Source organism: Hippoglossus stenolepis, chromosome 4, assembly GCF_022539355.2.
Source record: "Hippoglossus stenolepis isolate QCI-W04-F060 chromosome 4, HSTE1.2, whole genome shotgun sequence".
NCBI lineage: Eukaryota > Metazoa > Chordata > Actinopteri > Pleuronectiformes > Pleuronectidae > Hippoglossus > Hippoglossus stenolepis.
Window position 1 is genome coordinate 18,256,630 of NC_061486.1, and position 18,391 is coordinate 18,275,020.

Consider the following 18,391-nt stretch of genomic DNA (forward strand, 5'->3'; position numbering starts at 1 on the left):
CCCATGACACCCGGGCGGTAAACAGAAACAAGAGAATAAGAGCAGTGACTGGCAGGCCTACTCACCTACCTCGAAGCTCCCATCAATGACACCTATTAGGTAACTGGGGATGTCAAAGCGTCTCTCCAGCTGAGTTATTGTGCTCTTCATGTAGCTCCCCGACAGAGCCTTTGCAAAATAGGCAAAGGACAGAGCCACCAGAAACATCTGGGAAAAGAGCGAGATGAAAAAAAGAACAAAACAAAGAAAGGGGTTAATATGCACAGCAGCGTTAAAACAACACACACATTGTTTGTACGTCATTATCACTTATCTACTTGATTGTGGGATGTGTTTTTGTCCACAAAGAGCGGAGAGAAGAGGAAGCACTTGTGTGATATCGCTGCGGTCGCCACTGTGCATGAACTCCCTTCATTAACCTACTTCCAGAGGTCGAACATTCAGTCATTAAGAAGTGTCAGCGTCGTAGTAATAATTAGATTCAGATGAAGGAAAGGGCTTTGGAGTGGGAGGAGAGAGACGGAGATGAACACAGTGTGGGTTGGAGAGTGTGAACTGAGAACGACTGCGGACAAATGAATTTACTGATAAAAGAGGTAAAGTAGTCCATATACGATAGCCATAATACAAATTATAAATTACATATACCTATAAATAGATGGTGATAACTATAGCTGAGATAAAAAAAAAAAGGAATCCCCTGTGTATTATCATGTTGATTGTTTTAATTTGCTTCATAATGAGACAGCAGAACACTGAGTCGGCCCAGGTCAACAACTCTCACAGTCATGACTAAATGCAATCTAATAAACACAACCACTCAAAGTTTCATTATCAACATCCAAACGGGCCTTAAACCTACTCAAAGAACAAGAAGGGGTTTCCAACGGGCAGGAAATATAAAAACTAATGAAAACAAAATGAACAAAATGATAAAATGGGTTGACTAAGATCTGTAGATGTTTTTACATTATAAAATGGACACAATTAACAGACTGAATTACTTGCGCCTTCCTCACCACTTCCAACACAAGCAGGACATAAATATCTCAACATCGCCCAACTTTTTTATCAGAGCAAAGCCATTCTCATATATAAACTCTGGTTTTGCTAAATTTAGTCAAGAGGTCCTCTGCATTTTTGCCTTTCCCATATGAAGAGCGCAGCAGGAAAATCTGTCCGGGTAGAGAATGCAGTAAGGACATGACGTATACATACTCTGCTTATACCATATATTCTTTTAATCTTCTAAGTGAATAGCACCTCTCTTGCATCATGACATATTTTTTTTCTTCCAGTTTTACATCCATCACGAGTTAAAAATGTCGTCACCCGCTGTGAATTTTCAGGATATTTTCCTGGTGAATTCTCACATGGACCCACTCAGACATGTTCCGGACATTTTACTGGCGAGCTGGCAGGAAATGTACAGAAAATGTCTGAAGCAACTGACTGGACATTCTTCCACTTGCTGTTTTCTTCCACAGTTTCAGTGGTCTATCTCAAATGTGATCAGTCTTTTAAATGTTTCTACCCCTAATGATCAAAATGTTGCTGTTGTTTCAGACCTGAAACAACATGATCCAATGACTGAATGAAGCCAAAATAGTTCTATATATAACTTAATTAGAATTGTGCCAAACAAATGTAAGTTGTAATCCTAGATCAGTGGTCTCCAGTCTGCAAAGACCCAGTAAACACAACCAGCAGAAAACAGCGCTGGCATTTCAGTAGCAACGTGGAAATGAAAAGACACAACAATAATTTGGACTGTGTGATCCACCGCTCCAAGGTTACCATGGTTCCCCCACTGCGTGGACATTTTCAGGACTTGATAAAGGTAGCTTCTTGCCCCGAGGCGGTGATATTATTAAGATTTTTCGAATTTTGGATTCAAGGAAAAAAATAACAAAGATTTAAATAACTCCTACCATCAGTTTTCTTTATATCTGCAGAATTGTATGAGTTAATGTAGCATTTTTACACTTTGGGATGTTCAGATTTTTGTATTAAGTGATTAGATAATTAATACCCAGTCTACAAATGATGTTGAAACATGCCACTCGCTGTGTAAAACCAGGCTTCCTGTGAGATGTGTGAGAAATGAAAACAAATTGGCATTCAGCATGGTCGACTGGTTTAATCTAATATACAGTCACATGTTTGCCTATAAAAGCAAATCCTCCCATATGGTTTGTATTCTCTGTCTCTGTCTGACCTTTCCACCTGTGACGTCTGAAGCAAAGAAAATAAATCTCTACAGAATGAAGTCCACTCTGTCTGACTCCACTACACAGTATTTCTACAAGAAATGTGTTGCTGATTTCTGATTGTTTACTTAGTAGAGATAATTATGAATTTATGAATAAAGCATGCTTTATTAACTATGTCATTCTAATACAAAATGACACATTATTTTACACATCTTTTATTCAGGTATTTAAGAAACATCTCCCCGTCAAGCAAAATGTAAATGCACTAACTTTAGATTATGGGTGAAGGAAAGTTTCAATTTCAAGTCTAAGAAAACACATTTATTAAAATTTGTTTTAATGCAACAACCTGTTCCAACAACACATACAGACCCGCAGGAACCTGCAGTGGAGAATTAGGATGACATCAATTTTATATAAAATAATCCTAGTGATGTTTTAACAAATGATCCCATGAGGGAGTTAATGTCTAACACTATACAAGTGTTGGGAAAAACTAACTCTGAAGAAGAAGAGTTAATTTGAACTCCAAAAAGTGTCAATAATTACACTTAATTAGTGTTATGGTACTAACTCTCCAAAAAACATTAAATTAACACTTTGTGGTGTGGACCCTTCAAAAGAGTTGAAATAAAATCTGAATAGAGTTATTTTGGGTATGCTGATTTTGCTGTGAGGTCATGTATTCGTCTGTGTTTCTTCGTTAGTCAGCAGGATCCTGCAAAAATTACACAACCAATTTCCATGAAATTTTGTGTGGGACCTGACCCAAGAAAGAACTCATTAAATGATGGTGTGTATCCAGGATTTTTTTTGGTAACTTTCTTGCACATTGTGAGGTAGGACGATTTTCCATATTTTCATAGATTTTTCCAAGCATAATTCATGGATCTTGATGACGAAACATAACAGATGTTTAGGGAACTGTTTCTAGTTATTCTAGTTATTTGTGTGTGTGTGTGTGTGTGTGTGTGTGTGTGTGTGTGTGTGTGTGTGTGTGTGTGTGTGTGTGTGTGTGTGTGTGTGTGTGTGTGTGTGTGTGTGTGTAAGAAAACCCCAGTTTTGACATGGTCATAATGCTTTTCAAGCAAACCACCCTCTTCTTAAATCTCTCTTTTTTCTATTGCGTTTCTTTATTTTTCTCGACATCCTTCCTCCACATTCACTTCTAATCTCTGCGTCGACACCTTCCTTTACAGTTTGCATGATGAAGACATAACAGTGGTTTCGCTGCAGTGATTTCACGGAGCAGAAGAAGAATAAAATCTCTGTATTGTCTATAGCCTGAGTATCTGAGATCCCCCTCTGTCCCCCTGGACACTTGTTAATGTTGTGTTTTCTAGCCTTGTTCCTGACATGAATAAAAAGCAGTACACATGAGAATCATGTTACACATGACAAGGCAACAGACATACACGGTCATAGAAAGAACAATGGCTGTAAACATTATTTACATACACAGTAAACAAACAGGGTATATCCCAACAAAATCACTCATTAAGTAGAAATTAGCATTGAGGACACAGTTTGACCTTTGGACCATTTAATGGCAGCGTAATAAGAAGCAGCTGACTGTACTACCAGTGCTGGTGAAACCACGTTAACAAAGTTAGAGAGGGAGCCATCTTTAAGTACAACTATTTTCAGCATGTACAAAAACAATAGTATGATAATCAGGAGTTTGAGATACTTTAGGAGAAACAGTTTGTCTTATCCCTGCTCCTCTCCTCGTTCAGAAACTTTGTGATGTGTGCGGGCCTGTCAATGCAAACAGACTTCTTTTGAGATCATGCTGACCACTAGGACAGGCTGCAGGGCTTTTATCGAAAGTAGTTCATCACATGTGCATTTCCTGGGGGAGGGGGGCTTCACTCGCACGCAAGCATGCATACATGTATATTTCCCTCCAAAGCAAGGATAGGCTTTTAGAATTACAATTCCAGGCTATCCTCATTCATTCTAATGGTGGGACCTGGGAAATTCAAGGTGGTCTTGATGTGAAACTTGTTAATAATTGAAGTTATCCTCATCGTGTGCAGCAGCAATGGGAATTGAGTCGACATCAGTGTAGCATTTTTCATTTTTCTTTTAAAACTGCATGAGACAGTTCATTGTGCTCGAGCTAACTCAAGCTTTTGCACCAACAGTGTCAGTTTTGGTGGCCATAAGCAGATTAGTAGCAGATTAGTTCCCATTTGTGCCAATTCAGTTATTTAGTGGCTCACAAAGACATGGTTTGTACCAGAATGGGTTTGCTGAGTGGAATACAGACATATGCTTGTAAAAAATCCCTCTTACTTGAAAAGATGATTTATTTGTACAATTCTGTGTTCTCTCATATAATAAACTCCTTAAATGTATACTTTTAATGGGCTGCATTGCTTTTTAAGAGAAAGGGAACTAAAAACTGATTAAAACGGCTGAAGCATGTTAGCCCCTAGCACAACCATAATTCAGATTTTTGGTTATTGGTGATGGTATTTGCTCTCTAGGGTTTTGTATTGTTTGGGTTTTTTAACGATACTGGTGTGAGTAGTGCCAGAACTGGAAAAAAAGTAAGAAAAAAAAATCTCTCTACTACCTATATATTATTAATATTACATTATTAATGTTTCATATATGTTGTCAAACACGTGCTGTCAACACTGTTGAAGATGAGAACAGCTTTTGTATTGCTAAGGCAAATTAGAAAGTTGAAAGGTAACATATTAATCCTAAATATACAGATATCAATAAGTACAGAACTCTTAGCAAATTTACATCACAAAATCACAAAATAGATCAAACCTAACCCAACTACACTAATTCAACACTAAACAATAGTTTCAGGGCTTAATACAGGAAAATACTTCTGCTCCAAACTCGTCATCTATTGTCTCCCCACCTCTCGGGCGGACGCCAGGTGCTTCAATCATTTTGTCGTCTGCCTCCCTTTACACAGAATTGTTTTTCAAACCTTTGCTGCACGTCCTGACCTCAGAAACCTTTCCCCTGATAAAAAGCATAAGTTTATAAGTATAATGTTATCTAGACACGTGCGGTGATATGTACGTTAAGCAGGGAAACTATTTCACTCCAGACCATGGAAACTGAACTGAAGCACAGAAATCTGCTTAAAATTTTGTAGAAGCCAATTTTTGTACGCGGGGACAGAAATCCTTTTCTCTAACAATTAAAGGCTTTATGAACAATACCATCTGCACTACTGAAACGACTAATCCCATTATATCTAAGTAAAGTCACTCTTTTGTTGATGGTCTTTGAGAGCTTAGTCTTAGTGGAAGACTATTTATGCGGCACTATAATGTACCATTATTTAATCTTCTGTAATTACAATGCAGGCACTGTCCAAGTGAAAATTGCTTTACTTGCAATGTGTATAAAATTTCAACACAACTACACTCCAGCACCTAGAGTCAAAACCTGGGCCAATATGCCTGTCAAGGAAAATTATTTTGCGAGAAGGGGGGATTTTGTTACCTTTGAACAGAGCCAGGTTAGCTGTGTTTCCAGTGTTTGTGCTACGATAAACTAACCAGCAGCTGGCTATAGTTTCATGTTTAGCAAACACATGTGAGAGTGGATTCAAGCCTCTCATCTTACTCTCTGCGAAAAAACAAACGTGTGTTTTCCCAAATGTCAAACCCCTGTTTTAAATTACAAATTGCCCAGGAGAAGCTGGAGTTGCAGCGTCATGCAAAGGTAAGATTATCCCCGTAAAACATGTCCAGGTCATAATCACATGCCAGCAGCGAAATCCAAATATAATCTGTCAGACAACACCCCTGTATTAAAACCTTGTTCTGTTACAGATAAAAGTGACAATGAACGCAGGTACAATAAATAAATTATCTCACTCAATGACTTTTGTAAAGGACTGGAATTACTTTTAGAGAGTAAAACTACTGTACACACTGAATCTCTGCCACACACACAGACACACACACACACACAATCACAAGTATACACCTAATCCTAACCCCTTTAACCTTATTCTAAACTAAACCTAATTCTAACCCGAACACCAACTATTAAACAAACTCAAACAGCCCTAAAAAGTGAAGACCGACCGGAATGTCCACTCTCCGAATTGTCTATCTCCAAAACGGTAGAAGAAAAAGTAACTATAAAATACATAATACCTTAATAAGAAATGAATGAGGAAAAAAAAAAACACAGGGTCATTGTTGCACCCAAGTTCTAGTCTTAGTGATGGAATTAACAAAAAGCAGAGAATAACATTGAGCATCGGATTAGAGTCGAAACAGGCTGTGTCATGGCCCACCCAGCCGGTCAGGGAACCAAACAATTCTGAAAAGAAATAAGAGTCTGACCTGCCACTGCAGTCTGTATTATGATAAGCTGCTCAAGCACCATTGTCTCATGTCACTTTCATGTGGAAAAAGGCAACAATGGTGTCTGATCTGATTTAGGGCTTTGCTAACTTTTATGTTTTTGGCAGAGGAAATGGTTACAGGCGGTTGACTCTTTGCTAAGCCCCTCCCCTCCCTCCCACGTCCAATGTCGAGTCACAACCGTGATTAGGCACGCAAGATGCCAGAGGTTACTTGTGTCACATTTTACGGTCTCACATTCTCTAGCAGCTGACTGGCCTAAAGACGATCACTTTAGAAAGGGTGCTCCTATCAGTTACTGATTCGATGTATGGATCAAACCATAATGTGGGAGCAAGAACCTGGCGCAATTTAGTTGGATGATTTAGTTTTGCAAGCTGTGAGCTGAAACATGTACATAACTGGACAAGTGTTTAGAACAACTCATTCTATCTTGTTTAAGTGAAATTCAAGCTGTTCGAGTCCAGTGAATACTGTTACATGGGTAAGGGTTAGTAATTTCTTAAAAAAAAAAAAAGACAAATTATATTGCTAATGTAGCTCTAAAATGCTTATTGTAGTCCTTCTTGTCATTTTAATGCTAGAGCCTAATTGTTTTGTGTTCTGCTATGTTCGCATCACTTCCTGTATGGGTTTCACGCTACATGTGTTTTAATCTGAAGGGACCTAGGGAAATCAGGTTGGCAAAAATGGGGGAGGAGAAGAGAGGGAGAGACCAGGAAGAGCTGTGCAAATTTATAGTGATAATAATAATAACAGTAATAATTATACACATGTGACATGATAGACAGCTGCAGAGCAGCCATGCAACTACCTTGTTTGAAAATTCATTGACATGTAAATAAACTCCCTCTGCCTTGTAAGATCATGTGAAGCTCCAGACAGCAACTATTGCTCACTTTGAGGTAAGATTGTGTTGTCTACAGGCTTTTCATGAATTAAAAATGAACTTTGAAGACTCAGATTTTATTGACTTTGACAAGGAACAACAATGGAGACTTGATCTGTTGTGTTTTGTTTGTGACCAAAAGGAAGGAAGGAAGCATTAGCACTGTGCAGCCATGACTTGTCCCTGACAAATTCCAGGAAAAGGTGAGGCCCATACCTAAAAGCAGTACCCTTATATGATGATCCTGTCCTGTACTCATGAACTGAAGGAACTGACATAATTGCCATGTGAAGTTTAACTGATGGGATTGGATGAATAGAAGTACAGAAGCAGGATTCAGTTAGTCTGACTATGGACTAATGTCTTTACATTAAGACCAAGAGTTCATGGGTATAAGAAGTACAGTGTCCCTCATAGACACAAACACAGTCCAATTGTTGACTTGTAGGGCTGTTGCTATAATCTTGTTATTTAGTTAGTTCTGATCTATACACACACATCTACTTTCACTTCAGCATACACACTAATTGGGCATATGACTCCCCAGGATTTACCTGCTTAGTGGTGCTTGCTCACTGCTTTTTATTCAGTCATAAATAAGACAATGTTCCTAATTGTTTGTGATGTGTTCAAGCAACTAAATTTGCAGTGAGTTCTTTTTTTCCAAACATTTATTTAGTTGTTCAACTTTATTAAATATGATTGATAATGTGGGACAGGATGGTTGGGTAATATGGTACAGTCATTTAAGTTCTCTAAATGGGGGAAATATGCATTCAGTGACTTCCTGAACTAAAACAAAGATAAACTAAAAAGATGTAGCATATGATCTGCAGTTGTCAGACAAGAGTTAATGGAAAATACAGACTGTCCCTGTCTGCTTAACCTGATTGTCTTGTTAGCTAACTAGCACATAATCAGTTTGCTCTCTAGACAGAGATGATCCAAAAAGCACAGAACAGTCTCTGTCCTGTGGTCTGGAGCCATTTCACCAAACATGTGGAGAAGACAAAGGGGGTTATCAATGATGATGGGTCTCTCCCCTGCAAGTACTGAATTGTACTCACCACCCACAGAAAACACTGCTCATGAAACACCTGGTTAGTAGCCCAGCTGATACTTCCAGGATATCATGATGTCCATTGACATCACAATATCCTACATTTGCATAATTCACACTATTCTACACTAGTGAGTATGACAGACTGCAGAGGTCGAGATTTCCTACACACGCTGGTAGTGGTTGACCAGTCACAACAAAATGGGCCATCTGGCCAATCAGAGCGGACTGGCCTTTGGTTGGAGTGGGGCCTTAAAGAGACGGGAGCTAAAACAAAAGCGTTTCAGACAGAGGATGAAAAGAGGAGCTGCAGCAGTGGACAGTCAGAGGAAGGTGATGCGTTTTCAGAGCATTACAGCAGCTGTTGATTGTTTGTCTTATCAATTTAATTTCAATGTTTAATATGAGGTTCTTTAGACATGTTTGTTTTATGGGGACATTTTTCAAATGTATGAAAATATTTTGTTGTTGCTATAAGACTTGTGTGTCTGGTATACTTTGCTTGGATTGATCTTTTGCTGAACATGTTTATTAATACGAAAAAAAGTAGTTGAACAACACAAATAAACAAAAGTAAAATATACAGAGTCGAAACTGTCACAACATGTTGGATTGTGTACCTTCAGGCTGGTGCAGGCAGAGGAGCGGGGTTTTCTGGCGGCGCCGTCACCGCGTCCATTCTCCTGCGTGTGTCCTTGCTCAGCTCTGTCCTCCATCCTCCACAAATGTCTCCGTGTCTCCTTAACAGAAGTCTCCCACGTAATGTAATTTCTTGGCACTGATGCATGCAACCCTGCAAGTGGATAATTCAAGCATGTGACCCACTTCTCATCTTCGGCACAAAAACAGAAACATGTCTACAGCAGTCGGCAGAGGAGAGAGGAGAGACAAAAACACACAAACAATGTGTCCCTGTATTTGTTCTGGAGATCTTCAGTCTCAAGTCAAAACTAAAAAGTCAACATGGAAGTGACGCATGCTATTTTTGTTCTTTTTTCAGAACAACAGATGGTTGTTTTCAGTTAACCATTTAAAAACCAGTGTCAAAAACTAAACATTCCTACTTATCAGCACTACATTGTTCAGCCAGTAACCGGCATCATGTGACCAAATTAAATAAGGCATAAACTGTGGTCGCGAAGCGTTGTAAACCCTTAAGCTTTTGAACCTCAATGCTGAATATTTATTTATTCATATGCATGAACCAATGAGAGGAAGAGCGCTCTGATTTACGGTCAGTGTAGGAAACTTTGTATTCAACAAAGACCAATCATTTAATTTGGACCAAAATAAAATGACTGGCTGGTGTACGTGTCTGTAACGAACCAACCTGCCTGCCTGCTCGCACCCAGCCCGAGCTCTCACTGCACATGACCTGAGACTTCAGCCGGGAAGGCATACACCGCTCAGTGACGATTGTCAGACGTTAGCTCGCGATTTACAGAAGCGTTGGCTTCTAGCTGTTGTCAAGCAGTGCACGTTCATGTGTTTTGGGTGTGTAACTTTGATGAGAGGGTTGATGGGAGGGATGTATCGTTTTTTTCAAAGTAAGCTTGCCCTTGCTAGCTTTTCAAGGATTACCAACCCTAGCTTTAAGGTACAATAATCATCTAGACTAGGGTGCAATTGTTCACCGTGTTATTACAGGAAGAATTCAAAATGTGCTTTTACCATAGACTGTGTATAAAGATAGATGACGTGACTGCTCCCCAAAAGTAAAGCCAACGACAACGAGAGGAAGAGGAGACGCGTTGTCTATCTTTATATACATCTTCACTTCAGTGTTGTGCAAAACTGATCAAACATGCATTTGCAGCAGCACATTCCTGAGCCAAACTATGCAGTATCCGTGCAGTGCTTGTGAGCAAGGCCCAAGCATGACTGTACCACTCTCGGCTGAGCTCTCTTGGCATCTTGGTCAACTGAGTGGCTCGAACAAAGAAAAGAATGGCTGCATGTAAAACTCACATATGCTAACTATTCAGTGGTTTTATAGCTCCTGTGTAAAGTTGGAGCTGTTGCTGTTTGAATTCATCTTAGGAAAAAGAAGCCTGGATGGTTTCTGATCTGATTCCTTTTGTTGCTGTTTGTCTCGATGGCTGATGCACAAGCAACACTTCTAGTGAATAGTTTTTTTTTTTTTATATACGCATTAAATCTATGTGATTTACTCATTAGAAAGGTGTAAAACTAATCAAATGTAAATCGCTGTGACACAAATCTGGCTGTATAACTGATTACGATCTATTATCCACCAGATCCAAGCTGCAGGGAGGTTTTAGTTAGTCACTGTTGTCTGCCACTGACGGCTGATCATTTGCAGTCGAGGTAAATTTAGATTTTGACATTTTTGAATGGAAGGAACTGTTTGAACTCCTACATTGTGCATGATCATTATTGTTCCAGTCAATTGTAGATAAAGCAACAAAACAAAAGTCTTATATCAGCAGATTTGACCTCCTTCTTACATTTCCTTTCATCTCGTCATTCTTTTTCTTCCATAATGACCCCTTTCTTTCCCTGTCTTTCTAACTCCACACATTTGTCTTGCTTATTTCACGTACTGCCCTCTCCTCCCCCCTTGGTCCATTTCCAGCGGTCATGTGAAACAGTGAATGTAATTGCCCCAGGGGAGCGACTTATTGTTTGCTATGCAGCAAAGAACACTGTCAGAATAGCATCACCATATCTAACAGTGAAAATGCCACTGGTGCTGCATGTTAACAAACATGTTTGCAATTATTTCGCCTGAATGACTTTTCTGTGTTCAGGACCAGAGCAGACCAGAGGAGCTGGCTAATCGCAACAGGTTTGACCTACATTCAAATTAGACCGATAGCAGCTCTAAGAAGACCAATATAAAGCATTGGTGTACAGAGGCAGCAGGTTTTAAAATATGATACATTAGTTCTTCTGTACCAAACTTACACTTGAACCTTAATCCCTGGAAATCAGAATAGAGAAGGGCAGTCCTCCCTTCATGGTTAAATTGTTTCCAAAGAATAAATAGCTGATCACAAGCATTCATTTTGCTTTGCTCCCTTCATTATTATGAAATCATAATTTTAAGAATTGATATAAAGCAGTTCTTAGTAAGTTACTGTCTGAAGATGATGAAAGCTTCTGCGAATCCGACCCAAAATGCACACTTTTTAAGATCATAATGAATGAAATTAAATATCTATGTCAAGTAAGACAGATAAGATGAAACTTCAGTTTCCCAGAATTACTTCATCATAATTGAAGATGAGGTGAATGAGCCTAATAGAGAATAATCCCAGAAACAGTATGTTATCTCACAGGCAGAGACTGTAGGTAACTAAAGTCTTTCCCACAGCACAGCAGCTGAGCTGTGCTGAGACAAATTCTGTTGAGTCAAGAGTTACTGTCAGTTATCAGTCCCACACTGGTTTTGTTTGTAGTTTTCTTTCATATTATCTTAGTTAGATTTCTCAATATATAGTATATATCAACAAAACAAAAAGCCACAAGTATATAGGCTACTTTACAAAACAAAGGTCTTATTTGTAGATTTATCACAGTATGCTAATATCAAATATGTAGAGAAAGAGCTACAACACATGGAGAGTATGATATAATATTTTCACACGTAATATTTTGATGTATTTAAGACTTTTCAAGGACTAAAATTCTATCGATTGAATATTTAAGTTTTTGTTGACTTTTTAAGACCCTAGAGAAACTATGCTAACACAGAGTAAGTTCGCAATGATTCCTGAAAAATTAACTCGGAAAAAAAAGTTGCAGCTTTGAGAGGCAGCAGCCTTAATGGCCACTTGTAAACATATTTGCATATTGAAGAAAGGTGCTGGATATTGTCCCCATATTAATCCCTTTTCTCTATAAACAAAGACCGGAAATAGCATTAGATACCATTTTAAAATCAGCATCATCATATCAAGTATTTCCAGCACTAAATGATTGAAGTGATTGATGAGCTAAGTGTTTGTACTTCACCAGCCCAGCCTCCTTTCTCATGTCTTGCTTATAAAATGAATATCCATAAATATTATTGTTCTCTCTTTCTATACTATTCTCAATCTCTCTCCATAGTATATTGTCTGTAGATTGCTGTAGTGTATACCTTTGGATTGGTGGATATTACTCCCTGCTGAATCTGTAGCATGGCAAGAAGCTGTAAACGTTCATGATCTTCAGTGTTGCCAATTGGATTTAATGAGAAATAAGAGGTGCAAACCAGAGCTATAGAGAAAATAATACTTTAGTAACCACTGGCAACATGAACTCCACAGGTATCCATGTTCTGACAATGACTGACCCCTGCCAGGACGGTTGGGTTTAAAGGCGGAAAGATGATGGTTTAGATTTGTGGTTGGAGTTTGAAAAATGTTAGATTTAAGTTTGGTTACATCAGCTCCACCATCTTGGCTATGGTTGGAACACCCTTTCAGTTATATCTCAGTGCTGCTGATGGTTGAGGTACAGCTGATTTCTGCTTTAATTATCCATGTTTATTTGTTTAAGCACTAATGGATTAGCACTATGATCATGTGAAAGAAACCCAGGACTCACATGTATGTATCGGAGCCTTCAACTGAAATTCCTCTTCAATGGAGTGACGCCATGCATTGCAGAACTGGATTATGGCTCTGTTGCGCCACGTTGTTCACACTGTAAATGGCAGAAGTTGAGCACGCCAACACTTTTCATGCTACACTGGAGGCACCTGCCAATCAAACACTCAAGCTCCTAGCCAACCAAGCTGTGTTAAAACGAAAGAGGCAGCAGAGGCAGGTAGCTAATCTGGTGCGTGTTCATCTGGTTGTGGATTTTATTTCCTGTATACTTCTCCTTAGCATAACATTCATAGCTAGCATGGCACATTAGCTTTAAAGCTATGGTGTGTGTCCAAAGGATGAAACTGTGAATGTTGTCGTTACAACGATTGTGCCAGCACCAAGCGTTGGGCACACCAACCATCAAGTGTTAATGCAACGCATAGGCGTGAGTCCAGCACAAGAGCTAAATCCTATAGTCTGACATAGTGACTATTACACTATTAGTTAGTTAGTTTGATAGTTAGTTTTATTGTTTATTGAAGAGGAACTTCAGTTCCTTCTCATTGACCATTCACCTTCATAAATTAGCCTAAGGTCCCGTTGAACAGACAATTGAATAACACTTCACAAACTGTATGCATCATTGAACAGCAACAATATAAATACACAGCATTGATGGACTGATGGACATAAAAGGCTTTCAGGCAACAGCAGCCAGATAGTTTGCAATGACTAACTATTGAGGTCTGGTTCTGTCAACACTGACCATGAAGGTGTCAACCACCAAGGTTTTCAAGGTGGGAACTGGCAAATATCACTGTGTGTGCATATTGTGAGAACAGATGGAAAACAAAGAGTGGTTGATGGTTAAGATACATTTTCAGGTCATTAATAAGACCTTTCTTAGCACTTCTACGGGCCAGAATTTGATGGCAAATATAAAGCCATGTCGTGAAGGTACAAGAACAGGTGCAACAAGTTCCCACTGACATTTTATAATCTCTTAGTTTCACACGTCATGTAACAGCACTGGGAACATTCATTGGAACAAACAAAGAAAAAACGGCCTTTTAAAAGAGGAGTATCTTAACATAATATAATAGATCATAGAAACAGCAGACTGCTTGAATCATTGAGTCATAGAGCTGGAGTAATTACCCACCAGTATGTTTGTCAGGTAAATAGACAAACCAACTTACCTCACTGTCCCGTCCAACATCCACCGCGATTACTAGAAGGTCCAGGGGGGAGAACAGCCAATCGGGAAACGCAGGTGTAACCTCCGGTCAGCCGGCCGCGGTCAAACCTCTGACGCGGATGGGAGAGGAGGAGAAGCGCCGGCTCTTATCGCGAATGCTCTGACACCGACTTGCACCTTCAGAGTTCATCTCCAGCCCACTTCGCGCTTCACCCCGAGGCGCACCGGAGCGGATCACACCGGGATCTCCCGAGACAGCATGTCGGTGTGTGTGTGTGTGTGCCGGTGGTGAGACGCGGTGCGTAAAGAGACCTCTCCGCAGCCGCCGCGCAAAGACTCCGCAGATGGACAGACTTCAGTAAAACAATACGCACAGAAAGAGAGGGAGAGAGAGGCTCGTCTTTACTCTGCTTGTCTCTCTGTCTGTCTCCTCAACCTCTGTCTCCCTGCCTCCCTCCCTTTCGCTCTCTCTCTGTTTTCTCCCCCACCCCTCTCCCTCCCTCTCCCTCTCTCTCTCTCTCTCTCTCTCTCTCTCTCTCTCTCTCTCTCTCTCTCTCTCTCTCTCTCTCTCTCTCAGCCCTCTATACCTCCCTCTCTCCTTCTCCCTCCAATTTCTCTACTATTCAAATGAGCTTTATATGGACCATACAGCCATGCACTCATAATGGCTGCTATGTTGTCATTAATCAGCTTTACAGAGGGGATTCATTCTCCTGCAAGATCAGCAAATAAGGATGTAATAGTCCAACCGTGAAAGGAACTTCCATCAGATATCTGTTCCCATGTTTGGTTTGTTTTGATCACTGATCTTCTGCTGTGTATCCCCGTCTTAATCTGTGCTCTTCTTTCATGGCAGCACAGTTTCATATCAAAGTCCTTCCCTGCAACTTTCTGTGATAAAATGTCCACACATGCCAAATTTAGAACAGGCACATGGTGGTGTTATATCATGACGTTCTGCATTACACAAGGATGCTCCAGTTTTTTGTAATTATTTTTTACTCTAGATTGAAAGTTAACCCACAAGCAATAAGCTAGGTTGGTGTCTTCAGTCAACGCTGGAGTTAAATGACTGATTGGTAACAACTTTGTTTACAGTGCCAACAAACCAAGAACGGAAATAATAATCCGATTATCAGACACAAATATGCAAGGGAAGTTAAAACACTGATTTCCAACATGGTCCTTAAATGTTAAAATGACATAGAAACATGACATTACTTAAACATAATCTAATCTGCCAGATGACACGAAAGGTCATAGAAAGAAAGTGGGTTTTCATCCTAAACTTCCCCTTTAAATAGTCCCTCCAATCAATTGGACCCTCACCTCAGGAAGAACCATATTTCTCTCAGGGGTGTGTGGCTCTCTAAACTAAAACAGACAAATCTTAATTGTGTCGCCAGGTCAACACATGCAGAGAAAACAAAACTGCACCTCATGGAAACTTATTTCATTTTTTAAAGAAGTATCATAATCTAACCCTAATCATATACCAAAGACAGCCAACTCGTTAATGGTTTAACCCAAGACATCATCAATGATGTCAGCAACTAGGAAGTGTTTAGTCAACGCCCACTTTCACCTCCTGGAGCTGCATGGTGTTCAGGTGAGTGAATATTAAGAAAACAAATAACTCGTCATGAAAAACAAATTTGAACAGTATTTGGCTGAGGTTTGTTTTCAACGGCAACAAAATATTGTATTCAAAATAAATTCACCTGGGATAATATGTGCTAGTATTATGAAGATGTTCTACTGGCTGAACAAACAGAAAACAAACATGTAGTTAGCCTTATAAAAAAGTCAAAAGGGACGAATGGTGTTACTTTGTCTGCTTTGTTAGTCTTAATAACGCCCTGAGGACCAGCTTCCATATGTGTCTATGGAAATGTACTGGAGGGATGAACAACATTCTTCTAATAGACAGTTTGGCATTGTGAACGATTGTGGCAGAAAGCACTGAACAACACACTTTCCCAGGTATTCAGTTAAGTCTGCTGATTTAAGACATCTTATAGGACTTTCCAACATACCTCCAGTATAATTTGGGGGCTCTCGGGTTATTTTGGAGCTTCTGGTGTATGTGCTGCCCGACTGTTGGTCGTGGTCCCTGGCTTTCAGCTGGATTTTGTAGGGGGTTTAAGTTTAGGGGATTTCCTCATTGAGTTGTTTTCGTTTCTCCTGACCTCTCTACAGTATGATCTTTCTGCTTGGTCTCCACCTTGTATAAATCCTGCTAGTATATGTTTTTTTTATTTTTTATTACGGGATATAGGAGCCTCCTGTTATGTCTGCTGTGGCTTTCTCAGTCTTTGCATTGAGGCACTCTGGGCCCAGATATTCCCGACATTATTTTGGCTTTTTGGGACCTTGCACAATATTTTGTAGCACAGCTATGTACCACCACATTTCCCTGTAAGGTGCTCAGGTTTGCTCACCGCTCAGTTTATCTGAGGCAGCAGTGCAGACCTTAACGTCTTTCTGTAGATCAGATTACAGCTGGAGGTCAGATCAATATTATGTAAGCATGTGGTAGCAGAAGGTGACTGGTAACATACTTCCACCTGTCCTGCCATGCTGTATCCGATTCTACTGGCAGTCACAGCTGTCAGATATATAAAAAGCATACTGTAGCTATAGACACACTCATGTCCTTGAATTTTCTAAATGTTTCATATGGAACCTACTGATTCAAGTAGTTTTTTTTATTACATGCAATCTAATGAAGCTATGAGAATGTCGACCCTGTCAAGTATCTCTCTAAAGTTTGATTTTGAACATTACGAGTATTTAACATAGATTGACATTATGAGACATCACATAATGAACATAAACTGTATATAAGGACAGATCTCCACTTCCTTCAACCATCCAGAAATGAAGCTGAAATGTCCCACATACTAATGCTGCCCTCTTGTGCATTCAGAGTCAGAGTCTGCGCATTAGCAATCCAGGGATGGTCCTGTCGACACAAGCACTCGACCAATCAGGAGTCATTCTCAGCTCTCAATCATGATGTTTTGCCACATTTTTATCCTATCAAATACCTAATTAAAATGTATAACGTACTGGAATGTATAACTACCTAAAATGACAGAGACCAGCTTTGAGAAGAATGTACTTTTCCATGTCCCATCCACTAACATGGAGGAGGCATATCTATATTCACATTTTTATATATTTATAATTCCAGAGGAAGGTGATTTAGGGGATCTAATGGGGGACACTAGTCTTGCTTTGTTACAATACAGTGATACAGGGCTGACCCAACAGTGGGCATACTTCAGAAATTTGGGAGGAGGCCGAGGTGACAAGACCCTCTCTCCAAACATGAACTCGAGGAGGGAGCTAATTTTCAGTACCTTCACCTTTCTCTTTGCCTAGCAGTCATTTCTACCCCATCCCAAGCTGTAATCCTTTGGTCCTGCCTGACCTGCCACTCCAAACATGTATAGATTAAAGAAGAAGAAAAAGAAAATACTGTGTTATGTTTGAAGCAATCTTATATAGACTCCTGGGATTTTTCAGTTTCTAGTGGATGCTGACCTCTTCTTGGTCGAAACTCGACTGTTTTGAATTTATTCACTGGGCGAAGATGAGCCGTCTCAGGCTGCAGACAATTCCTCCTGGTCTAACTTCAACTAGGAAGCTTGGATGACTTTGAACTTTTTAGTTAGTCTGCTGCTTTAATGCTCTTGAGGATTTCAACAAACGGAGATGTTACCCTAATTAGTGGCATCAAGTGTGAGTTCATTAGTTTTGTCAGATCAAAATGTGTTACTGTTGATAAAGTTAAATCAACACGATGGAACTTTTTAACCTTCAAATAGCAGCTTCAAAATTAGTTTGATGGTTCACTGACTTGAAATGTGCCTCTTTCATTCACGCTCGTCCCCCTGAACGCCTTTTTCTTGATCTTTGTAACTTTGGTGAGTGAGTACAATCTCAGAGTTTGGTGCATTTGTTACAGTCTGTGCTATAAACTCTTTACCAGTAGTTTTCAAGTTGTTTTGTTTTTAATTATTGTTATGTTAGTACAGTGGAATCCGATTTATAGTGATCACGTTTGTCCAGGCCGAATTGATAACTCCCTCACTTCTCTTTCTCTGTCTCTCTTACCGACACCGACTCA

The 18,391-nt window shown here is 39.7% G+C and overlaps 1 protein-coding gene across 2 annotated transcripts in view; it reads right to left on the minus strand.

The window, feature by feature from the left end:
- The window catches only part of LOC118106244 (solute carrier organic anion transporter family member 1C1), a 36,733-nt gene extending 21,996 nt beyond the window's left edge, over positions 1–14,737 (minus strand). Inside the window, exons 1-3 of one of the 2 annotated variants that reach the window (XM_035154636.2) lie at positions 14,258–14,737; positions 9,138–9,310; positions 66–207 (exon numbers count right to left, since the gene is read on the minus strand). In XM_035154636.2, coding sequence (XP_035010527.1) covers positions 66–207; positions 9,138–9,233 — 238 coding nt within the window. In that variant the 5' untranslated portion in view covers positions 9,234–9,310; positions 14,258–14,737. Of the gene's footprint in view, positions 1–65; positions 208–9,137; positions 9,311–14,257 lie in introns of those variants that run through there. The other variant, XM_035154637.2, reaches the window with a different exon arrangement.
- Between the last annotated feature and the right edge of the window lie 3,654 nt (positions 14,738–18,391).